The 25,342-nt window shown below is 46.4% G+C and overlaps 1 protein-coding gene across 2 annotated transcripts in view; it reads right to left on the bottom strand.

Annotated features, from left to right (window-relative positions):
• Positions 1-25,089, bottom strand: part of LOC149365553 (apolipophorins-like) — a 57,651-nt gene extending 32,562 nt beyond the window's left edge. Inside the window, exons 1-14 of one of the 2 annotated variants that reach the window (XM_089544138.1) lie at positions 24,933-25,089; positions 14,582-14,620; positions 13,778-13,923; positions 12,122-12,343; positions 11,315-11,470; positions 8,418-8,619; positions 7,145-7,391; positions 5,877-6,039; positions 4,600-4,785; positions 3,574-3,720; positions 3,046-3,193; positions 1,729-2,012; positions 839-1,015; positions 548-691 (exon numbers count right to left, since the gene is read on the bottom strand). In XM_089544138.1, coding sequence (XP_089400264.1) covers positions 548-691; positions 839-1,015; positions 1,729-2,012; positions 3,046-3,193; positions 3,574-3,720; positions 4,600-4,785; positions 5,877-6,039; positions 7,145-7,391; positions 8,418-8,619; positions 11,315-11,470; positions 12,122-12,343; positions 13,778-13,923; positions 14,582-14,620; positions 24,933-24,984 — 2,313 coding nt within the window. In that variant the 5' untranslated portion in view covers positions 24,985-25,089. The remainder of the gene's footprint in view (positions 1-547; positions 692-838; positions 1,016-1,728; positions 2,013-3,045; positions 3,194-3,573; positions 3,721-4,599; positions 4,786-5,876; positions 6,040-7,144; positions 7,392-8,417; positions 8,620-11,314; positions 11,471-12,121; positions 12,344-13,777; positions 13,924-14,581; positions 14,621-24,932) is intronic. The other variant, XM_089544148.1, reaches the window with a different exon arrangement.
• Positions 25,090-25,342: the final 253 nt, after the last annotated feature.

Below are 25,342 nucleotides of genomic sequence, written 5' to 3'. Positions count from 1 at the left end.
TCACTCGAATAAAAAAAGGTATTTCGCATAGCATTGCTTTATTCATTTGTTGCAGACAAGTGCTGTTTTTTTTTCAGTCGTCGGTCTGCTGTAGTGCCGGTAGGAGTGTTCAGCTGACGCGTAGCCAGTTGAGAGTATATTCTTTTTTAGGAGTTTGTTTCTTTTATTCTCGCTTTAAAACTGTATTCAGATTGCCTAAAATAATTTTTTTCTTTGACAGCAGCAATGCATATGCATAGCTGACTGGCCAGCTGTTCTGCTTTTAAATGTTTTTTTTTCTCACCACCTCACATGTGAAATTTGTAAGATTTTGACGTTGTGAATCAGAAATGGATCAGCTGATGACCATATATTTGCTCTGCGAGCAGACCATTACGGTTTCTTACTTCACGCAAGGGCACTTCTTAGCCCACGAAGCTACCATGGACTCTTCAGTGCTACGATTTGAAAACAGCCTCGTCCACACTGACAACCCCACCGTTACACTGTTAACAAAATGTTAGGAAAATAGATGCAAACATGTCAGTGAAAAACACGCGAAACTAACCTGGTCCAGCCAGCTGTTCGTTCGCACGCCGTTGGCGAAGTTAGCGATGTCATCCATGGTGGGAAGCTCGAACCACGCCAGTTCGTTGCCGAACATACGGAAGTAGAGTGATCCGCTCGGCTCGTTCGGTTTCACGATGTTAACCTGCATATGAAGGCAGTGTGCTCATGTTGAGACAGCAAACCCGAGACCTGACAGGAAACGTCGTGAAAGCCTCGACAGCTGCTAATATGGCGAACGTATTCCAGACTAGCACCCACTTCTGAAGACAATCTTTCCGAGGAAGCTTACCTTGTCGTCGAAGATGTCGACCTTAGTGTTCTTGGCTGAAGCAGCGCGGCGAGATCGGCTCAGCTTGTCTCCCAGGCGACCCCAGAAAGAGTCGACTTCGTTCGTCCTCCTTAGGTGTGACTTCGGAGCGAGAAGGCTCTCGAGCATGTGGTCGTAGCCCTCGGCGCGGCCGCCAATCTGAAGAGGAATTTGAACGAAGCCGTCTTTGAAACAGTGAAAATAAATGGAAATTCTTCTAACAACAGGAAATGAAACTCATGGCCGTAATGTCAAAGAACGGAAAAAGAACAGCGTTGTTTGCCGAGCTTAATATACCTGCTAAGGTGAAGAGAAAAAAAGGGGGCATTTGGATGGTCATGTAACGTGCTGAGAAGATAATAGTTGGTTCATTACGGTACAAACTGGCACAATGGATTGCCAGAGAAAGGATACCTATTCATACGCGAGAGTACGCATATGCAAAAGCTACTGTATGGCCTCCGAGACTGAAGGTGCTTGTACAACAATATTTCAGTCGTTTCAGAATAACACACCTTCGTTGGGCGCATTCTGAAAGAGCTCTGTATGGAGACTACTCTGGGCCCATCGCACGAAGTAGACAAGACTAAATGAAGGCCCCGCCGCGGTGGCTCAGTGGTTATGGCGCTCGGCTGCTGACCCGAAAGACGCGGGTTCGATCCCGGCCGCGGCGGCTGAATTTCTCGAAGGCCAAATTCTTGAGGCCCGTGTGCTGTACGATGTCAGTGCACGTTAAAGAACCCCAGGCGGTTGAAATTTCCGGAGCCCTTCACTACGGCGTCCCTCATAGCCTCAGTTGCTTTGGGACGTTAAACTCCAATAAACCAAACTAAATGAAGACCAAGTGAGAAGAGATGTTCAAAGGAGCCCACCTCGAAGATGTTGATGGAGTGTGAGAAGAGGTCCATGGTTAGGTTGAGGTCGATGGACCTCGGGATGAAAGACTTAGGGCTGTAGACGATGTTGGCGTCGACGCTGCCACCCACGTTGTACTTCTCGGACAGCTTGGACCACTCGATGTTCTGCGAGGACTTGCGAGCGTCGCTGTCGAACTTGCCAGGCACGTAGATGCCGGAGACGAGCGAGCGCAGCGCCATCTTGGTGGGTGAGTCTGTGTCCTGGAGGTTCTTCATGTGCGACCAGATGAACGAGCCCACTGCAAGGAGAACGGACGCAACATGAAAACACACGTAGACAGAACAAAATCTACAACATCTCTCCCCCGCTACGGTGGCTGAGTGGTTAAGGCGCAAGTCTACTGAGCCGGAGTACCCAGGTTCCAACCCGACCGCGCGCGGCCACGTTTAGATGGAGACGAAACGCAAAAGGTGCCCGCATGCTGTGCAATGTCAGTGAACGTTGAAGATCCCCAGATGGTCGAAATTATACCGGAGACCTCCACTACGGCCCCTCTTTCTTCCTTTCTTATTTCACTCTCCTTTATTCCTTCTCTTACGGCGCGGTTCAGGTGTCCACCGAGATATGTGAGACAGATACTGCGCCATGTCGTTTCCTCGAAGACTAATCAATTCAAAATCTCTCAGACTTCTTAACCTTCTGCAAGTCGGACAGGTGAACATGAGCCATCTCTAGCACACCGTTACCTCTTCTTCTCTCTGACACCAAGAATGCCCTTTACCATAGCAAGAGATCAAAGGCTTCAAGCATGTGGCCCATGATGGAACATTCCCATTAGCCAAAAAACCTGCCACGGACAATGCTGTCAATCGCTTAACAATTAGTTGCTAAAAGGAATTCATAGGGACACCTAACCACCTCATGTGTTGGAAATGTTATAGCATTAGAAGTTATTGATACCTTTACTGGGAGCGACATTACTTCCCTTCAGCCAATTGGAGTTATACGCTCTGGCGATGTCACTTTCATCCCAATGGGAGTTATTCAATCTGGTGACGTTACTTCCCTCCAGCTAATGAGAATTATTCGGTATAGTGACGTCAGCTTCCTCCAGCCAATGGGAAATATTCAGCCTGGTGACGTCACTTTCCTCCAGCCAATGGAAATTATTCGGTCTGGTGACTTTACTTCCTTCCAGCCAATGGGCGAATTTTATGACCGACAACGCACCTTTATTCCGATGAAGATTTTAATGTCATTGCATTAAAATGCTTTTGATGTCTATGTTCTGTTTAAGGAGTGTCGGCTTCGTATTGGCGATCATCACTTACCCTGGTTGATTTCCTCCTTCTCCAGCATATTCTTGATGTCCATAATGTCCTTCATCGTGGGGCAGCGCATAATCCCGAGGTAAGCGGCAATCCTGATTTCCACGTCGTCGCTCGGGCTCCTCATGAGTTCGGAAAGCTTCGGGTGCATCTGCGACATAACAACCCAAAGAATGATTGACTTGCCAGGTGATTAACAGCTGGGACACAGCGAAAATTATATTCTGTTTTCCAGGCTGTTTCTGTTTTCCAGGTACAAAGCTTGTTCATTCCGGGAGTTATACTTCGAAAACGAATGGTATTTCGAAACCTTCCTGTGATGTCATCACATGGAATATGTACATGGTGCAGAAAGCTAGGCTCACAGTCCATGAGCTTTCTGGAGCATTTGGTTAGCCCCATTGAACAAAAATATTTAGCTCCAAAAAGTAATCTGGTACTTAACAAAAAAACGTACGTATCAACTACGGCTGAGAAGCTCTTGATTAGCAATTTTTAGGCTCGAAAACGAGTGTACATCGGAGGCCATACCTTGGGGGCACACTGCCTCCTGGTCGCCTGGATGGCTGCAATTCGGACGGGCATGGGGCTGCTTCCTGCAATCGCGCACTCAATGATGGTGTCGATGGCGTCGCCGTAGTAGCCCAGGTTTCCGAATCCCTTGAGAGCAGTTATCACCTGAAAAGGAGAAGTATATCGGTTCACTTACGTTTGGCTTTGCGTTTATACCGTATGTGCTAAGATCTGATGGAAGATGTTATGAAAGGCTTATGCGATTCAGAATGTTTACCTCGCTTTGTCATTTGTTTGAGAATAGTTGGAACCATGTACTCTGCAAAAGGAGTCGATATAGATGGCATATTTTATTGACTGTATTGACTGTAGTGACTGTTTTAGCGTGGCCTACGTGTACCATAATTTGACGTTTGTACTCACTTCTGAGCAGGAGTACCCGCGTTCGAACCCGACGGCCGCGTTTCGATGGAGGCGAAACGCCAGAGGCGCTCATGTGCTGTGCGACCATATCTATGACCATTTCAGTGTTCTAATCTCTTTTTTATTTTGCACTATTCAAGTCAGTGTATATATGTGTAGAGTGTTTTCTGTATTTAATCTACTACTGTATGTGTGACTGGTTTTGGCAAATTTCTTGTGCCGCTCGTGTGCTACTGCTTGTAGGGGTTTCCTGGACCCAGTCAAGCTGCCCAGCCAGATTTTAGCCAGGAAACCATCCAGTTCAACCTGGAAAATAAACTTATTGACAACTTACTATAGTTGCGAAATCGGCCGATGATAGCGACACCCGTGTTTCATTTGTGGGGGTCTTTTCTAGGCTATAGAAGCTCCGTTTTCAGTGAGAGTGCTCTCTTTGTGATTAGAACGCAGTACCCAGTCGATGCAGACCAACTTCTATTTGTCTTCAGTCCCTTTAAGCCACCACCAATAGCATGGGAACAGCCCCTTAACGTCCCTATTTCGACGCCATGAAGTCTTCGTACGAAACACAATAAAGCACGATGTCGAAGGAGCTTGATCGAAGCTCGACAGTCGCCGCACCTTGTTCCTCGAGTCCGGGTTGTCGGCCCTGCACTTGAAACCCAGCTGCTTCATGAGCGCGGCCTGGAGTTCGCGGATAGCCGGAACCTCGTCGCAGTTGCCTTGGTAACCGCGGCAGAACACGTGAGCCAGTGACGTCACGGCCAAGATGGCGCTCCTTGGGGAGCTGCCCTTCTTCACCAGGGGCTGCGATTCGGACAAGACAATCAATACGCTTTCATCGCCAGAAACACAGACAGAATCAAAGTAACTCGCAGCGAATGAAATTTGAGACGTTAAATAGTATGTACCGCTTGAACAATGGCAAGAAATCTTTTAAACGAAAACTCGCAAGCATATCCCACAAGAGCTAGGCTCCAATCCGAAATTATTTTTGGTAAAACAAACTGATTTTTCTTCTTTCTTTATCTTCGGATGCATGTCTAGAAAATGCATATATATTCCAAGTCAGCGAGGTAATTCAATACATCATTATCTCTTTTGTTTCAACCAATCGGCTTGTGTTCTCAAATCGAATTTTATTCCACGAAGAGATGTGCATTCCACGTAGCAAACTGGGCTGCTGTACCTTCTGCGGTAAATCATGCATTTGGCGTTTTCTGCTGCACGGACAAGCCCCACGGCGGCCGCGTTTTGAATGTCGCTAATTGCCAAATCGTAACTGTGCTGACACTTTACTGTATGTTATGCAGTCCCAGATTATCCAAAAGTTCATCAGAATCGCACCATCGCAGCTTGCCTAATGTCTCTGGCATTGCTTCGGCGCGTATGCCGTTAGTTCCGGTTTGCAGTCCGCGGGCTGCTCATGTTTAAACGTTAACACAATTTTGCGCTTCGCGGACAATTTAAACACTTCTTTCTTTTTCAGTATGGCCTCATCTAGCATGAAGTATCCAATGCGATTTTATGTAGCGGGTGTGGCCTATATTCCGAATGCAGGAAGCCTGTTAAGAAATTTTTTTCAACATATTTGAGTACTTTGGGCTATACACCCGGTACGAACAGTGCACCAAATATGACGGAAATAAAGCATTCAGAGCCGTCGTATAAACTCGTTAATTTATGCCGCAGTAGAAAAATTTTAACTCTTATTAGAACTATGCATGGAGGCGTAACCTTCATTCAATTTCTTATCATTGAATCAGCGCTTGAAAAACAGAAAAAGAGCGCTGGTCGCTCGTCTCCAAACAGCTGTATCTTCGTCACCCTAACTAGCGTTCATGGTGATTCCAATAGTGATTATGCACACTGTGTCAGTGAATGCCCGCTGGACTTACAAGCAGGGTGGAGATCATCCCTTCGGTCGGGTAGCTGATGGAGCTGATTCCGGCGATCCACGCCGTGGAGCGGGACGCATGTTCGGCCTTGTTGATGAGGTCGACGGTCAACTTCAGGGAAGCCTCGGTTCCAACCAGAGGAAGAGCGTCCAGGAACAGATGCCTACATAGAGGAACAACAGAAGGAAAGGAGTGGAGGTTAACCAGCTCGTACTCGTGCTCTTATGTGTTCAAAAAGAACGAGAAAAAAGTCTGGAAGAAAAAGTAGCGATTCATAACAGGACCGGTCCTGTTTCGTTCATTGTTGTTCCTGTCTTACATTTTGCTTTGTATTGTGGCGGCAACGGCATTACCCAGAACGGTCCCGCTTCTTCGGACTCCTGGCTTCGAAATCGCCCAGTCACTATGTGCCCGAGCACCCGTGTCACATTTCGTGCGACCTTACAAGCTGCTCCCTTCCTCGAACTTCTGCTGAAAAAGATTCAGGGTAGCACCATGCCCACTGTGGGCGCGCCCACACTACAGCATTCCAGAAATCATTTTTCCTACGAACAGCCCAGGACTGGAACGACATTCCCGTCCACCTCGCCATCGAAAATCTCCGGTAAAATCACCTGTATTTCTGTACTCCACGCCCTCCTCATGCAATACCCCGTAAACGGGCCTTTGAGGTATCAATAAATTAGTAAAAATAACTAAATAAATTTGTGTGGGCAGACAAAAATAAATTTAAAAAAACTAGTGGTGACACTTAAGCTCCGCCTTAAGAGTATGACGCTATAGCTTAGTGAGTTAATGTCCATATATGCAGAATTGGTCATTCTCTACATTACTCACACCACTTCAGTACTAGCACCACTACAGTACTCACACCACTACAGTACTCACACCACTACAGTACTCACACCACTTCAGTACTCACACCACTTCAGTACTCACACCACTTCAGTACTCACACCACTTCTTGCACAGTGGTGCAGATGGTGCCACCGATGGGCCTTGTGCGAGCTAGGTTGCTCTTCCCGAGCAACCAATCATTAATTTACCTGCCACCTGCCACGGTGGGCAGTTCGATCTCTATCCGGTGGACAGGTAATGATGCCGCCGCAAGGTCATCTGACCTAGGAGGCCCAGATGCCTCCTAGGTTGCTTTTCAGAGGATTTTTCGCTCACGGTCTACGACACCGGCACCGATGACGCCGGATTTTCTACTACACGAGCTCCATAACGCTATCGCTTTAAAATAACATCTGCACTTGCAGACTCACTCGATCTTCTTGTCGAAGCAGAGTTCGCCGGAGGAGACCTTGCCGTAGACCTGTCTCAGCGCGGGCGCCGTCAGACCTCTCATAGCAGCCACGAGCTTAGCGAAGGCGCCGCTGGCCTCGGGCCGGATGTCCTCGGCGGTGCTGCGGCAAAGGTCGCGCAGAAGGCCGACCACCTCCCGAGCCTCGGTCTTCTCCGCTCGGGTGACGCTGTGGTCGAACTTGATGGTAGACCTCACGTTCACAGTCTCTGCAAGAAGAAAAAAGACCACCGACATGTCTTGCAATTGCTCTTTATTTTATGTCACTTCAAATCTATGGTGGTTGGGCAGGAATGGTTGTAATGGCACAAGGCAATGCTGTGGGCTGGACATTGTATTATTTTTTGGGTAACGTGCCTCCCATGATTATCCAGCTGAAGTCCTACGATATTCTGTCTGAAGTCAACAAGCGAAAATGGGTAAGGACAGGACATGTAAAGCTAAAAGCAGATAATCGATGGTCATCCAGGGTGATTACATGAATTCGAAGAGAAGTTAAACATAGCTGAGGGTAGCAGAGGGTAATCTGGAAAGATGAGGTTAGGAAGTTTGCTAGGACGGGGAAGGGGGGGGGGGGGGGGGGGGGGGGGCTGATGGCACAAGACAGGGTCAGTTGGAGACCAGTGACAAAACTCTGTGTTCTGCTGTGAACGCAGTTGGGCAGCTCCAGCTGCTTATGGTACTGTTGGTGACGATGATGATGTAGAGGGCCTGATGGATAAAGGATGCTTGATGTGCTCTGTGATCCGAACCACACCACGCCAAGCGCTACATAAAAGGGGTGGTGGTTAGGTGATGAGTGATTGCGATGGGGCTGGGGCACTGAAGGAGACAGTGCCCTAGTGGTCCAGTGTCCCAGATGGTGGAAGAGGCATTTGATCTAAGTGGAACCAGATTAAAGAGCATTAAGAAAGGCATTTGGCTTGCAGTCATGGCTGAATGTAAATTTGGGTGGGGAGGTGGAAGAGGGGGAGGAAAAGGAAAGGGGCGATCGCTAGAAATTTTTTATTGAAGGACCGCCGTTCCGTCGTTCAGGAATGTCCAACGAATTGGACACTGCGAAACTTAGGACTTACAGGTTTTCTCGGGAGCTCCACTACACGGGTTAGACGCAAACCCCTTAGGAGTTGCAATTCTCACAAGGACTGGACATTTTTGACATCGCAGACGGTGTTGTAGAAGCATGATGTTTTAGGACTGGCGGGCTGAGCTTTAGCAGGAGAGTATAAACTCACCCGGCACGGGCTTGACCGATCCAAAAATCTGCTGCATGATGAGCACGCCGGTGGAAGTGATGGCGGTCTGCTCGCCGAGACCCCTGGCGGCCAGGTGGAGATATTCCTTCTCCTTGCATTCGGCCTTGGTGATCCACCGGTTAGCGTCCACCGTTTGCTGGCATTCGAAGCTGCCGTTCGTCATCGGAATCGTTTGGAACGGCTGTGCGAAGAAGAGCGGGAAAAAGAATTAAAGGGACACTGAGTCCACCTCCGTCCAACTGTTGACCTTAGTAAAAATATATTATCACGCTTCATCTGGGTATGTAAACGTCTCTCCGGTAGCAAAATACGCATATATCGCTTAGAAAATCGGATTAAAAGATCTTCCAACCAGTCGATTCAAACCTATGACGTTGTTTCAGAAAAAGAACTAGTTGTCATCGTTTTGAAGTCAATGGCAGTGTAGCATAGCCTCTGGGATCCGAGCCTAAAAATCAGTGTCGATGCTCGCATTTTACTTGCGAAATCCAGCGGTGATGGCGACACCAGCATATCGTTTGTTTTTTTTACTCTTCTTGCTCATAAAGGTACCACTGACGGCTCGATTGATATCTTTGAGATTAAAACGCGACACCCTATGAACTCAGGCCAACCTCAGTTTCTCCTCATTATCCCTTTAGTGGTTCAGTCGGCAAACAGCTGCGCTTTCATATATACAGAGTGTTTCATTTTATGTAGTGCATCATTACTGTAACCTAATATTAGAAATATTACCGATAGTATTTGAGGTATTCAATCAAATAATGTTCTCAAATATGGCTTAACAGAGTGTTATGTGAATGACTTTCACTCCCCTACTCGCAATGTAAAGATCGGGTCGGTAGGGCCCGGTACGCTCGTTGACGCCTCCCTTTGCAAATGCTTCACCTCACAACACGCAGCCTCAACAGAAAGGCCAGCTTCTCAGAGATATTATTACCGAGGCGCGGTTGAGTGGTTACCGTATAAGTCGTAACTAATCCGTCCTAACACTTCGCTCTCCAGAGAAGGCGGTACATCAAGCAAGGAGGCAAAAAAATTATGATGGGTTATGCCGATACTAGCGGCGCTGTTCTCAGAGTCTGTGGAAAGCATAACCAGCTAGCGTCAAGACTAAGTTTAAACTCCCTCCTTCTATGGAAAGGGCGCAGGGTCAGAGAAAGGGGTATCTGCAAAATAAAACAATACACAGACCTCAGCTAGTCAATAAAGGATCCATTTCAGGTGTTGGACCACAGAAGCAATAGAATTACGAAGAGAAAAAGATGGCTAGCAGAGAAGCTACTCTTTGCTTGGCACATGAGTCGAGTATCGTTTGAAAACAAGCAGTGGGAAGTTCTAGATGCGACATAAAAAACTGCCCTCTCGGTTCATGTCACAGACAAATTTCACCCTTACAAAAACAGTCAAAATGACTCCATTGAAGCGATAAATGACAATAATGATAAGCGATAAACTCGGATTCTATTCGCCTGTCTCGTAAGGAGGTTCATTTGCGCAACGAACAATCGTTGGCGACTCCTTCCTTCTGAAAGCGCCCGTCGATAAGCGGTGAAGGAAGGAGAAAAAAGAAGGATAACGACGTCTTCTTGCACCATGCCAGCGGTCAGCTGGAGCTGAGCGGGGTCTGCTCGGTGCGTTATCGGAATGTCGCGCCCGTGACAAGGTCGTCGGTTTGTCTGGCTGCATACCCGAACGGAAGGAAAACACTCCATTGGAGGAGCGGACGGGCTCTCTTGAACTTCGTTCGTGTTTTCTCCGCGCCCAAGCTTTTCCGATGAGCTGCGCTGCCCGTTGACCCTAGCATCATGCTGGCAGCTGCCGCCGCTATCTATGGCACACGGAACGTGTGCGGTGCAGGGCTCGATGCCCCGTCTAGCAGCAGCCACCGTCAAGCCCATGGGGCATTTTTTTAGTTATATCTCGTAACGAGCCTTTTACAGCAATGGCTGCGCAGTGGAAGTTCCATGGTATGATTGGAGTCGCAGCAGGAAGGAAGGAAGGAAGGAAGGAAGGAAGGAAGGAAAACTGGAAAGATTAAAAAAAGTAGGAAAGAAAGAAAGAAAGAAAGAAAGAAAGAAAGAAAAAGAAGGAAAGAAAGAAAGGAAGGAAGGAAGAAAGAAAGAAAGAAAGAAAGAAGGAGAGAAAGAAAGAAAGAAAGAAAGAAAGAAAGAAAGAAAGAAAGAAAGAAAGAAAGAAAGAAAGAAAGAAAGAAAGAAAGAAAGAAAGGAAAAGAAAGTGGAAGGAAGGAAAAGATCGAAATAGGAGGGAAAATGAAAAGAGAAAGAGAGAGGAAGGAAGGAAAAGGAAAAGAAAGAGGAAGGAAGGAAAAGAAAGAGAGAAAGAAGAAAGAGAGAAAGAAGAAAGAAAGGAAGAAAGAAAGAAAGAAGGAAAGAAAGAAAGAGAGAAAGAAAGAAAGAAATTGAGGAAGGAAGGAAAAGAAAGGAAGAAAGGGAGAAGGAAGGAAGGAAAACTGGAAAGATTAAAAAAAGAAAGAAAGAAAGAAAGAAAGAAAGAAAGAAAGAAAGAAAGAAAGAAAGAAAGAAAGAAAGAAAGAAAGAAAGAAAGAAAGAAAGAAAGAAAGAAAGAAAGAAAGAAAGAAAGAAAGAAAGAAAGAAAGAAAGAAAGGAGTTGATGACTGAATCCTAATGAAGCGTTCCCTTTTATATTTCTCGTATGTGTACATACGCCGCAATGCAGCTCATTTGAGCCAAATGAAAGGATATGTTGGACAGTGGCGACGATGGCATGACACCAAAAACACGCATGGCTATCCGTCTTGCTCTCTCCTGTCTTCTACAGCTTCCTTTACTTGCCGCAACGTCGTAATTCTCAGAGGCAGTAAGGACGCGAAATTTGTCGGCTGTTGTACTCACCGAGACCTTGGACTCGTACGGCGTGTAGATGACGGGCAGTGAGCTACCGAAGCGACCGAAGCACGAGGCCAGGTTCTTGGACTTGGTCACAATGCCACCGCTGCGTCCAACGTTGCCAGGCGTGTAGCGAGTCTCGCATGTGCCGAACACGTCGGTCTGCGAGCATAAAGAGAAAGACAAATGTGTTCTGGAAAAACAATGTCCTTTAGTTCAGTTAGTTGCTTACAACAGGTTTAACACGGAAAAAGCTGAGCGGTAATAAAGTTCACGACGCGCCTATTTTTTTTTAACTAAACGGCAAAATTTTCCCACCAACAATTACAGAAATATGAAATGCTCTTTTTATTCTTGCTGGGCGAATGTCGCAAGTTGTGATCCACCCCATTTATTCCAGAGCCTCAACATCATAGGCTTCTAAAGTCAAAAGCAGCGCAGCAGAAGTATGTACGGTGTCTATATGTCATTTATTGCACTACCTCAAAAATCTGGGATCATCTTTTATATCAACGGCAAAGCATAACCAACTTTCCCTGCTTCCTCCTCACTTCGTGCCAACTTTCCCGTGCTAACTTAAAAGCGATCAATCCAAGGCCTTGAGATGATTGGCTGCGTGTATTCATTTCAGCGTGAAGTTGGGAAAACAACAGCAAAAAGTATATCCCCGCCATTTCGCATCTCATTCTAAACATCTTCATTGAAGAAACAAGAACGGCCCTCGACTCGTATTTTCTGCTAACCCCCCAAGAAATCGGAAACGAGTTCGCCAAAAGCAGGGCTATGAACCCCGTCCACGCAGAGCCCGCTCACCTCGGAGACGATGCTGTTGGCGTCGAGAGCGGTGCGCGGTATCTGCATCATGGAGATGATGGCCCGCTTCACGTTCAGCGCCCAGGGCAGCTCGGCCGGGTCGTGGCGCATCTCGCCCACGATGCCGTCCTCGGAGTGGAAGAGCAGCGGGTGCCGCTCCAGGGCCTCCTTGAACGCGTACCGGTTGGCCACGCTCACACCTTGCAGGTCCACGTCCGACAGCTGCGCACCAGAAAGGGGGAGCAAGAACAGAAGGGGTATGACCACCGTAGACACTGGATGGGCAGTGGGCTGTAAGTTACGGGTTAGCATGGGACCAACATGCGATGTTACGGATAGCGACAATGCTTGCCAGAACAAAAGGTAGCAGCTTTTAATTCGCCAATAACAACTCCTCAATAAGGGGGCGGGGTCATGGCTGAGTCATATACGTCCGAGAACAGTGTGACAATGCAGATAACTATCTCCCTGAGCGGACTACTGAAACAATAATTAACAAGGTATAAAATATAAGGTTGGTCAAATGTTTAGGGGAATCCCCCGAGGTGGAGTAGATTTGTAAGAAGGGAGTAATTACTCATTGGCATCCACCAGAGCGCAGCCATACGGCTACTAAGGAAAGCTATACAGTTTTCTCAGAAACTTCGTAGTTAAAGAAAAATTCTTCCTGGTCCGGGGTTCAAACCCGGGACCACCGCTTCACTGGAGCAGTCCCTCTACCAAAGTCGCGCTACCGAAGTTTCAGAGAAAGCTGTATAGCTTTCCTTTGTAGCCGTATGGCTGCGCTCTGGTGGATGTCAATGAGTAATTACTCCCTTCTTAAAATATAAGGTTTTATATCAATTTAATTGGACAGTTATGTAGCTGTCTGTATGATTAATTTACTCTAAAATTGATTGATTGATTGATTGATTGATTGATTGATTGATTGATTGATTGATTGATTGATTGATTGATTGATTGATTGATTGATTTATCTATCGATTGATTGATTGATTGATTGATTGATTGATTGATTGATTGATTGATTGATTGATTGATTGATTGATTGATTGATTGATTGATTGATTGATTGATTGATTGATTGATTGATTGACCTATTGTCGATTGCGCTCTCATATACGCACAGTTAAGGGAAAAGCAATAAGGGGTGCTGGTAATGAGACGCCAAAAAGCCACGGGACATTTTAATCTTAAAATTTACTGAATTACTGCAAGTACCGCGACATTATGCTAACGTCCCATTTTTGAACCAATCAGAGCGCCGGATTATGATACTTCCATGGGAAGTTATAGACTCAGAATTCAAATTTGCTATAGTAAGCTACAATTAAAACCAAAAAAAAAGCAGTTGGTAACACAGGGCCGTGGCCCGCCGGGTCTGCTCCACGGAGCAACCACAACAGTAAACTAAATCATGCTTTAAAGTTTGAGTACATGAAACAAACCAGAGACATCGAAATTCTTGAGCTTATAATTTTGTCTTGTGGTAAGCTTTTGGTTCTGGTCACAAACTACAACAGCGGACTTAGTCGCGGAGGAATTCTCCGAGATAGTCATGTATGCAGGCGAAACTTCAGTGAGTAGTTATGTTGTATCCGACCACAATATATAAAGCGGGGCAGCTCTTGCCGCCCACTGACTCCTTCTCCTTACCTTGAACGAGAAGAGGCATGGTGAGATCACTCCGAGTTCGACGTTGGCTCTCACTTGGACATGATGCTGCACGTCCTGGTTCTCGATGCGGTTCTCACCAACGTACGTGTACAGGATTGTCTGTTGCGGTGTCAGGGGTGATGGGGCTGCAACGCGCACAAAATGCATAAGTTGCTGCAGCGCATTACAGCGCCTTACGTCAACACAAAATACTTCGTGGACATTCCAAGGATATCTTATCTCCTTCCACTAGCTGCCTCGAAAGTTTGGCGAAATGAGGTTAAACTTTCTCATATAGATGTTTATATAAATGCAATTGTTATATTTTACAGATAATTTATGGTTTATAATTCGCAAATTTCTTTATTAGCTGTTTAGTTTATATAGAGCTTTTCTTCACAGATGAATCACATAAACGAAAAATATGGTTCTCTTGCCATGAAGTAACAGACTGAGGGTAAATTTCGTTTATATAAATTCAGTTAATTACAGATTAAGTTAAGTTTACAGTTAAGTTTACAGATTTTCTGGTGATTTAATGCTTATGATTTTTGCAGATTTTGTTGTTAGCTGTTTAGTTTATAGAGAATTTTTGTTTATAGTTGAGTCGCATAAATATAAATTTGGTTCCCAAGCAATGAAGTAAGCGTTTTATTTGCTGTTCTTGAGTGCTGTTAAAACCGCTTGTTAAGGAATTACAAAAAAAAAAAAACAAGCGATCTCGAAGAGCGGTTGTACGCGAAGGGAGGAAGCGATGCCAGTTTAATAAACGCAACTGGTTTGATAGTCAGTAGAAGCACTCACATTTACAGTCCCAAGAGATGCCATCCTGACGCAGTGGCCCTGCGATGAAAAGAGAACAGTGGAGCGGTGATTACGGTCATCCGACTGAAAATGCGGCAAGGATGCAAAGCTTAACGAAATAATTACTTATATATTAGTAGCCTCAACTATATTCAGTATTTATGGCTATCCATACTGCTAAAGAGCACTGTCGCAGGTTTGAAAATTTTGAAAGGAGGCGAACATACGTAAAGCAAAACCTATTAATCAGCATGGGTATGCGCCTTTCCTGCATAGCTCCTTCGGTAAAGCATCCACAAATTAGGCTATAACTGGCTTCAGGTCGGCTTCGGTAGTGCTCGGACATTTGAAATGTCCTTTTGGGACATTCGGGACAGTGTCCTTTGGGACACTTCAAGCCGAGGTCTGTCAATCTTGCGCTACCTCTACATGTGGTTTGCGCCTTTGTAGGTAATATAATGAATGCGTTGATGTCTCGCTTTTGTCTGTTGGCCAGCACAGAAGGTCGAAGAGGGTCGAGTTATATATGTGCAATCCTTGGTCTGACGGCACCGTGACGTTAAAGATAGAACCTACCTTAACCATAATCAAGCAATACTGGACGCAAATTGAACACGAAGAAAGATATCTTCACGTTCTGTCCTAGGCATGAACAGCAGTAGCATCCCGTTATATCAGTAACGCACTGCAGCGAAATGGATGCTTAGCCTCCAGCTCCCTCTAGGTAGCCCACTCTGAGAAATTAAAAACGGTACCAAGCGTGAACTCAACATTGAAATGTTTAAAACACTAAAGTCATTTACTGATCATTAGTTTATTGAGTTCCTTCTCTCAGCAATAGTTTTGTTTTTTTATGCATCAACCTGCCTGCTTCAGCGAACACCTAAGTCTATATAGAATGCGGCAAACTATTGTTTCCAAACATCCTTTTGTAGTTATTTGAAAGGCTGCCGACGCAGCTGTTTCTTTTTCGGGCTCTTCGGCCTGTTTACGCCGTGCCAAATCACCCTTTTTCCTAACAGTTCTTAACCCTAAACCTAGGCACTTGTCCTAGAAGCAGCCAACTTCTAGACACACATGTATCAACCGTATGTGCCAAAATTACGAGCCAAGCAGACCAGCGGTGAGACGCTGTTATCGGTGTCGCTTTTGCGCCTCAGGGGATATCAAAAAAAGTCTGCGAGTTTTCTTGTAATGGTCTTGTGCGTCGTCTGGTCTTCACCAACATCACATGCATGCCTGGGAAAACACGGAACATGAGAGGACGGCTTCTTGGATTCCAGAGATACGGTTTTTTCAGAAGGGGACTCCAATCTTCTGACACTAGCAGACGAAAAACAATAAAAATAAAAAATAAGCCAGAAAGAAACGAAAAGAGACAGGACGCCAGCGAGAGAGGAACCGGAGTGCAAAAAGTGCATAACAAGATAAAAAAATACTGCGTCACAAGGTGCGAACAATCTCAAGTGGACTAAAAAAAACAGCTGGAAAAGAGAAGAGAACAGAAGGAGAAGCAGAAGAAAACGTGAAAGAAAAGAAAACGGAATTTGAGAAGTGTCATCATCAACACCTCCCCCCCCCCCCCCCCCCCCCCCCCGTCCCCCCGTGCCACTAAAGACGTCGCATCCTCCACACGACCCGCGACGAGATAGCAAAAACGATAGTGCCAAAGATATCGGGGCGCGTGTCAGCCGCTGAGATGGACAAGAGGGAGGAAAAATATCTGGATAATCGAGAAAACAAAACGAAAAAATACGAAGGCGAAGATACAGAGAGTGGAAGCCACGAGAACATGAGAAACTTAAGTGGTAGGCAGGCAGGAAAGCAGGTCTGGCAGGCTTAGTGAGAAGAGCCACTCTTGGGAGGGAGCCCTGCCCACACTCGAAATTATTCACGCCGACTGCACGTGATTTCGCAGCGCTGCTTTCTGGCTTCTATCTCTAGACGCCTGTTTTATCTTTCAAGAAGCAGGAGATGACTTGCACGCATGAGGTACCGACCACGGTTTTGTATAAGAAAGACGAAAGTGAAAGCAAGAAAAAAGGTTGTAACGATAGCTCACGTCTCGCGTGAAACTTGAGCGCGTCGATATGGCGATTCGCCGATTTTCGGATGCCGTTTTCTTATGGCATATACAGTATATCATTAACAGAGCTCTCATACACCGAGAATCATTGCTGCAAAGTTGCCGTAAATGTACGCACAGTTGCAAAGCTGTACATTGCTTTGCACTTCTCTACATTCCTGTGGTCTGCATTGCTGCACACTCTACACTGCTGAGCCACCGCGGTGGCACAGTGGCACTGGAGCCCGGCTGATGACCAGAAAGACGCGGGTTCAGTACCGGCCGCGGCGGTCGAATTTCGATGGAGGCGGGATTATAGAGGTCCGCGTACTGTCCAATGTAAGAGCCCTTTAAAGAACCCCAGGTCGTCGAAATTTCCAGAGCCCGGTCACTGTGGCGTCCCTCATAGCCTGAGGCACTTTTTGGGCGTCAAACCTCCATAAACCATCTACATTGCTGCGCAGCTGTGCATTTTTGTGCTCTACAGTGCAGTAGCGTTGTCCAGTGATGTACAGTGACGTGCAACATTGATGTACATCGGAGTACACTACTATGATGTTGTACATTGTTCCATAAGTTATGCATCGTTGCACATTAACGTAAATTACTATGCTATACAAAGCTGTAAGTGTGTGTATTGTTATGCTGTTCCCTGGTAAAAGTCGGTGTATTGTTGCAAAATCACAGCAAGCCTTTGGTTACCTGCCGCTAGCCTTTCAGACGTGTTAGTTTCTGTTAAGTTGCAACTGTTTTTGCAGCATTTGCAGCAAAACTATTCGCTACTGGTTTTCCTTTTGTATAAGCATGACGTTGGCACCTTGAACAGTGTACACTTGCGTAACAGCTGCGAAGCGTTGCGCATGAACTCACTTCGTCATCATAAGCGGCTAACGCCCATTTCATTGCTTGCGTTTTCTTAACGAGGCATGTTAGCCAGTCAGAGTTTAAGAAATGCCATATTTAAAAATGAAACTGAGAAAACTGTTGGCTGAGCTGCAGACGCAACGAATTGAGCGACGAACAGATGTTAACACCACTGCACGATGAAAGAGAAAGAGTATGTAAGCTGCTGGCGAGCGCTGACATCGCAGAATAAATGACGGACAGGTATCGATTGGTAAGAAAAGGTCAACAAATAGCGCTGGAAGTTCCAGGAGAAATTTTTACTCCTTTATAAAATTTGCTACCATTGCTGACGTTAGGAGTCCTCCGGATGCTGCCTGCTCATGCACCGTCCCGAACGCGGTAAAGGTAAGCTGACGCGTTCCATTATCTGGACATGTTTAGTTTTCAGCATGTCTTTAGCTTGAGCTCGATGGTAGTGGCAACTGCTGGCGATCCATTCAAACGGGCAGAATCTCTGACGAAGAAGGTGGTGGCGCCTCGAAAAGCGCCTCCCAGTTTTTTCCGCCGGGATGATCACGTGACAACTATTGCCCAGACCTCCGCAACTTCTCACCAATCGGCGTTTCGTTTCAAGGATCATTCACTCAATCGAGAGTTCGTTATACCGCGTGATCGTAGGCGCCTTTCTCGCGCACCCGTATCCTGTCGCAGCGGCGGGACCATTCAACCCGAGCGCGCCTGCCCACTGAGGCGGTTTCTTTTTTTTCCCAGAAGGCCCTGCGATCGGCAGAACCCCGCAGCCTTGAAACGCGCGGGCCCTTCTATTGACGCCTGTCGCGCAAAGTGGGAACGGGGTATCGCTCGCTCACTCGCCCGCCGGCAAGGTCGTCTCGCATGCGAGCCCATCTCCAAGTCTAATGTTGTCTACGCGACGAACGTGAGGTATGGCGGGACTAGCAGAGTCGGCATTCGACGACACAGCAAGGATGTTGTTTCCGCACGTGTCTTGATCGTGCAATGCTTCGGCAAACAAAAACTAACAAAAGAGTGGTGAAGAAATGGTGCAAGGCGTTGCTCTGTACTATAGTAGGATACGACTCAAGAACGAAGCAGCGGATGCCCCTCCAGCCAATGGCGTCGGCCGATTTTCATGACGCTGTAGTCAGTCCCCATTCATAGGCCACCCCCTGTGATTGCCCGCTAGCGGGTCCAAAACGATCGGTCAAGGGGAAAGGCGAAGAATCAGCCAAGAGAGAATCCGTGTACGCCATTGGCTGAAGGGGCTCGGATAGTGTTGGACCCGACTATAGTACCCCTTCTTGATGAGCCGTAGCCCTTATAACGTCTGCAGAAAACATTCACAGTGTCATCCCTGTATTTTTTTTGTAGCTTTTGCCCTTGTAAAATATCCCGTGAGACGACTCCCGTAAGTCCGCATGTTTTCCGCACGACTTGTTCAGAACGTGCGGAATTTATGCCGATTGTATACGAGCAACTAATTCGGACTCCTTATGGCATCGTCATGCGCGTCATGCTGACAACGTCGGGAAACTGTAAGGAAAACATGTGATACGAAAGACGTACTAAAGGCATAAGGGTTTTCGTAAACTATATAACTACGTATTCCTATAATTTCGAAATATGGATATCAGCTACTTTTTCAGAACGAGTTTTGTTGCTATAGCAATACAACATGAGTAACTATTAAGCGAATAAGACGTATCCCACGGTTGCAGCATGATGGATGATGTGTCAAATCTCCTCGATCATCTTGTCACATTGTAACAGTATTTGTATCGCTGTGTGCCAACTTTTGGAAGTAATAGGTGCTGATCCTCTACCGTTCATTTCGTTGCACTTCATGTACTTTTTTGGTGTTATTAGAATCAGGGACTTTTTTTTTTTCGGGAGGACTCTCTCTACCTCCTTCTCAGCCTCTCCCCAGCACTGTCTCTCCCCTAGCAAATCACTGCTGGCACCGCATGCGTCTTCCAAACGCTCTAAAATGCTTGCAAAATGTTTGAATAGCCCTTATGTGCATTTAATTAAAACAATCTAGCCCAAATACAAGCAAATCAATAAACTGTTTTTTTTTTTCAGCGTTCAAGGCAAAAACGTTCCAGGCAAAAATTTTTCATCTTTTTTTTAATTGTAAGTTACGTTCTTATTTTTCTGCAGCGACACATGGGCAATAAGGAACGCCGTACTGGAGGACTCCGAATTTATTAAAACCACCTGGGATTCTCTAACATGTTTTGAAATCGCGCAGCGAACAGCCTTTTTTTTTTTTCGATTGCACCTCCGTGGAAATACGGCCGCTGCATGAATAATCGAAAAATACTAATGAAAAACCTGTGGAACGCACCATGAATGCTGGACAAATAGCACGTGAAGGATACTGCTCTGCGTGTTTTCTGCAGTGGTTCCTGACGAGGTCGCGAGTTCGACTGCCCGCGGTGGCACGTGCCTATGGACTGCTGACGACACGCTCCAGTGCATATACACTAAGGAGTTCGCCGCTTTCTAATTACGGACTCCCTGCGGCGCGAGTTAGCCGGAATTCCCCGCGCTTCTAATGTCCCTCACAGCTTCTTCCGCGTCTTAACGTGGCAAGCGGTATAACTTAACTGCAGGCATAGAGCGCACCGCTGCCGGGTTAGGCAGCGAAGCCCAGCCCGCATGGTTCCGCCGCTGTTCCTCTAACGAGAAGCAGCGACGCAGAATGACTTGCAGTCCTGGCGCACTCGTAACGAGTGGTTCCCGCCACGCCGCACTGAGCCGCACGAGACAAAGCAAATGTAAATGCGGGTTTTTCCGTCCCAAAGCGGCAGTGCATATGATGGGAGAGGCCCCGAGGCTGTGCCTTCATTTTAAAGTCACGTCTTCTGCACATTCTACTACACGTACAGTCTTTGTCAAAAGTAACCAGGCTGTATGGTTTGCTTCTAGATCGTACAGTGGAGCCCTTACAGCTTCCCTGAAGCTGGAATGGTCGTTAAAGGTAAGGACTGAGGGTCTTTTTACCTTACAACAGCTTCTGGTCTTTAGGAAAGTCACAAGGGCTCCACTATATTAGCTAGAAGCAAACCATGTAGCCTGGTTACTTTTGACAAAGACTGTACATTGAAACAATCATTGAATAGGCGTTTTAATTCATCATCACCATCGGCATCATCATCAGCCTGACTACGCCCACTGCAGGGCAAAGGCCTGTCTTATACCTCTGCAATTAACCCTGTCCTTTGCCGGTTTGCGGCCATCGTATCCCCGCAAACTTCTCAATCTCATCCACCCACCTAATTTCGTGCCGCCCCCTGCTACGCTTGCCCTCTCTTGGAATCCACTCCGCTACCCTTAAAGTCCAGCGGTTATCTTGCCTTCGCATTACATGCCCTGCCCAAGCCCATTTCTTCCTCTTGATTTCGACTACGATGTCATTAACCCGCGTTTGTTCTCTCACCCACTCTGCCCGCTTCCGGTCTCTTAACGTTACACCTATCATTTTTCTTTCCATAGATCGCTACGTTGTCCTTCGCTTAAGCTGAATCCTTTTCGTTACCCTCCACGTCTCTGTCCCGTAGGTGAGTACCGGTAAGATAACCCTTCGCCTCATCTAAATTACTGTCAACTAAGACAGGGAAGAAAGGAATCCGATACTGCGAGAATTTCTCAGTACAGTCAAGGGTCGGGAGCTTTTGTTAATAGACTTCAAATAATAGCTCTTTAGTTGAATGACAGGAAGAAAATTTGCTTTCTACTTTACTGCTTTCTACTTTAATTAAGAAACTGTTTTCCACCTTTCGCGTTTTTGATTACCTTTTTTTTGCCTTTGCAGTCTTCAGGATCTCAGCACGGTTAGTGCCTTAATTCGGCACTTTATTTAGGAGCTTTTACCAGATGTTAGCCCAGCATTCTACATTTGAGTACAACAATTTTATATGTGCTTGCTGGGTTCCCAGCTTTGAAAGCAGCCCTGTTCAGTGGCTATAAATGCTAGGTTCTTGCTTTCCTAATTGAGAATGACGTAATTTTTGTCGAAAATGTTTCTTGAGATTCCCAAAAACGATTCCGCAGTGCTAAAGAATTTTTAATGAGGCTTAACACTCCATCAAGAGCAGGACGCCTTGTGATGCTGGTGTCAACGAGCGCTGTTAGGCAACAAAGCCGTAGAGCTGCATTTCTCGATGTGTGAAAACATTCCAGAATCGTCTCAAACGATGGAACAACAGTCTGATGTTTCTTTTCCGGACCACCGTTCATTGATGTCAGTGACACAGACAAGCTTCATCAGTTAATCATTAAATCTTATTAAAATTTAATTTAATTTTAAAGTGTTTAAGGAACGGGAGCTTAAATGTTCAACTATAGGGCTTAAAATATATCATGAACGAAATGAAATTTGCTCAAAAGTTTGGTGAAGGATCAATCGCCACTCATAGCCTTAGTCGCTTTGAGACGTTAAACCCCATAAACCAACCAACCAATCGCCTAATACGCGTAATAAATAACATCAGCCTAAGTCAAGCCATGTGCATTCTATGACTTAGAAATTAGTTCCAAGATAAGACTTGCATATAGAGTATTGAATTTAAGAAATTTGGTTGGGCCAGGATGATATTGAAATTGCAAGAGCAGTTTGAGATCATAAGAAGCGCCCTTCACCCTTCGGTTTATGACAATAGGGCGAGAATGAAAAAATTTTATTCATAGTCTAATAAATTTCTTAGAGGCGCCAGGATCCTGCAGCGAGCAGCCGGTCAAATAACAACAGCCAACCATTGTATGTAGTCACGGGCAAGCAGAGAGCAAGAACCAGTTTAAACCGGTACTGGCCGCAAGTCCTTCAGCAGGACCTTTCCTACGCATCAATTCACAGCCGTCAAACGTCATCATCGCTATGCGCATGCGCCAACAGCGTGGGCGAATGCACAGACAAACCCGTACGCTTTCTTCAGCTTTCCACCCTCTGTAAGCATGTAAGCCGCGCGAACGGGCCCGCCTGTGACACTTGCCTAACGGGACGCAGAATTACTTACAAACGCGCACCCATGGACGCGCCATAACATTTGCATAATATGGTAATCTGCGCAGAGGACACAAACAACATCGTCTTGCGCACGCGCCGTCAAAGGGTCCGATAAGGGCTCGCGCCAAATCCAATTGAAGAGGTGTCCTTCTTTTATCTTTTACTTTCTTTCCTGCAGTCGTCATCGTCGAAGACGAACCGATTTCTTCACACGCGCCGGGTCGACAGCGCTCGTGTCGGCAAAGGACAAGTGGACTCGGTGCACCCGGCAATCGTCGGGCCGCTTATCTCCATCAAACGTCCGCCGCCGACGACAGCACTTGGCACGAGAGCATCGAGAATTGGCGTCGCGTCCGCAGGCGTCCGTGTCCCGATGACAACAATCCAGTTGAAGAGACAAATCGCGCCCGCGAGCATAAAAAGGGGCCCCTCACACTCGCGACCTGTAGGAATACTCGAGAAAATGTTGGGCTCGCGTCTTGTGGGCTTATCTGAGAATACAAGGTTATGCGAACTTCAGCTACCCTTTTCTATTTCTTTTTTTTCCCTGCGAATGGTGCAGCGACCTTTGAAGCGTAAAAAGTCATGTCTCTACACTTCATGTACAGCTACCTCAGTTTACCGTACCGTCTTTGTCAAAAGTAACCAGGCTGCATGGTTTGCTTGTAGCTTGTATAGTGGAGCCCTTGTGGCTTTCCTAAAGATCAAAACGTGTTGGAAGGTACGAAGACCCCCAGTCCTTACCTTCAACGACCATTTCAGCTTCAGGGAAGCTGTAAGGGCTCCACTGTACGAGCTAGAATCAAACCACGCAGCCTGTTTACTTTTGACAAAGACTGGTAGCTCTATAGGCTGACAGGAAACTGCGTGCCCACGCAAACAAACGTTTTCCAATAATGGTGAAAATCCTTAACTTAAGCTCAATAGTAGCCCTATCTCAGAATAATCCGTCATGTCTGTACACCTCAAGTACAGCTACGTGAGTTTACTGTAGCTCTATAGTAGCCTTATCTCAGAGTAATCCGTTTAAATTTAACAAGCCCAAGTGGTAACCGTGTCTTAATTCTATTTTTTGATACTCAAACTACTAAGACTAGAAAAGGATATATTTCTGGCCCAACCACTACCAAGCGCGTCCATGCACTGAACTGGATTAAGGAATAATGCGCAACAAAGGTCGAAAAAAGCAAATAAATGAGTGATTTCTGCGAAAGATCAATTACGCTTAATCGAAGCTTGTTGTCGTGCGTAAAAAACAGCAGCGAAATTTGCCCGATTGTAGAAAACAACAGCGACATTCTGAAATTGCACTTCTTGAGCTTCAGGCGTCCGTTTCGTGCTCTCTCTTCGAAGAGGGTGGTCGAAAGTAGGTCGATTTAATACAACCGAGATTGACTGAAATGAGATGATCACTGGGGTCTGACACGATTGTTTTAGCTCCACAGCCATGTTAGCCCACTAGAGAAGCGATTCACCCGTTGCACACTCTGACATGTAAGGCCAAGTTCTGGTCATTGACTGGACCCTTAGTAACAGTGGTAAGTTTCGTAATCTTTTTTTTGCTACATGCTAGCAGTCCTATGAAAGCTTAGCTTAACAGATGTTAAAGCGCCTCCCTGGCGGCTGTTTGAGGAAATATTTTAGTGGGGATAATGATTGTTTGTTTGTTGTCTGTGCTGCAAAATACATGTTACCTGAGAAAAAGACGCCTATATTTTGCTTCTTTTCGTGAATATTGTATATCTTCTATCTTCTACCGTCATACAGAAAACATGCACTAATCGCCACGACATCTACAGTCGGCAGCATCTCCGTTTAGAATTCCTCTAATTTTAAGTCAACGTTAGCTAAAAGGGAAACAGGCAAGAGAGATCAAATCACAACGTCAATTAAAGTTTTAAAAACAATTACGCCTAAAAGTAGGTCCTATCTTTGGATGGTGTCAACGACAATGCTTGAAAATTGAAGTTTGACGCTTTCGAGAAACCAAGCGACTTGTTGCATAGCCTCTCGCAGAACTGTCCGAGGTTAAGAAAGTCGTCCCCGCGTTGCAACCGATCGTAAACTATTCTCACTCCCGAGTTAAATTACCACAGTCGATGGCACTCAAGGCTGTGTCTAGCTAAAGGTATGCTGCCGTGAAAAAATGCCGGAAACCTTTGCAGATTCGTCTATTCTGTTCCTTTTCATCTATGTCGACCGCACAAGGTTTGGGTAATATTTCTTCAGCCGTCAACAAATTTTCAGCTTCTTCTGGCAGTGAAAACTGAGACTAAGTTACCGCCAGTAAATTCCCATTCGTATACATTTTTTCCCTTACTATTCTAACATTCATTCATCATTCTGCCCCACCTTGGTACGTCTTCGGCAATTCAAGGGGCAAAAAGCCCGCCCAATGATAGTCTGGAACTTACCTGCCCAGCAGGTAGCCACTGCACAGGACAGTGCGAGGAGCCTGATCAGCATGGCGCTTCAAAGGTCCACTGAGCCCAAGCGGCTGGCCCGCAGCCACTTATCCCACCCTGCTATCGCACCCCCGAGCTCTCGCCGCGACGACGTCGAACGGAGCGGCCGCTAGGCGAGAAGACGGCGCTCACGTCGGCCCCGCTGCTGCTGTAGTCGGCTGAGTCTTGCGCAACGCGGCTTACTCGGGCATGTCCAAACAAGGATGCTCTCGATTCAATCACGGCACCCCCGCCGACGGCACGCGGCGCCTTTTAAAACGGGCACCGCACCGCGCCGAGCTGGAGCGACGCGTACACGCTCGACGCTATTGGCCAGTTGCGCTGGCCACGTGGCCCCTGATGTCTCACGCGATTGGTCA

This window comes from Amblyomma mixtum, chromosome 1 (genome assembly GCF_055824585.1).
Source record: "Amblyomma mixtum isolate Tamu chromosome 1, ASM5582458v1, whole genome shotgun sequence".
NCBI lineage: Eukaryota > Metazoa > Arthropoda > Arachnida > Ixodida > Ixodidae > Amblyomma > Amblyomma mixtum.
Note: the sequence above shows the minus strand (reverse complement) of the source record. Positions and strands in the feature narration are given on the sequence as shown.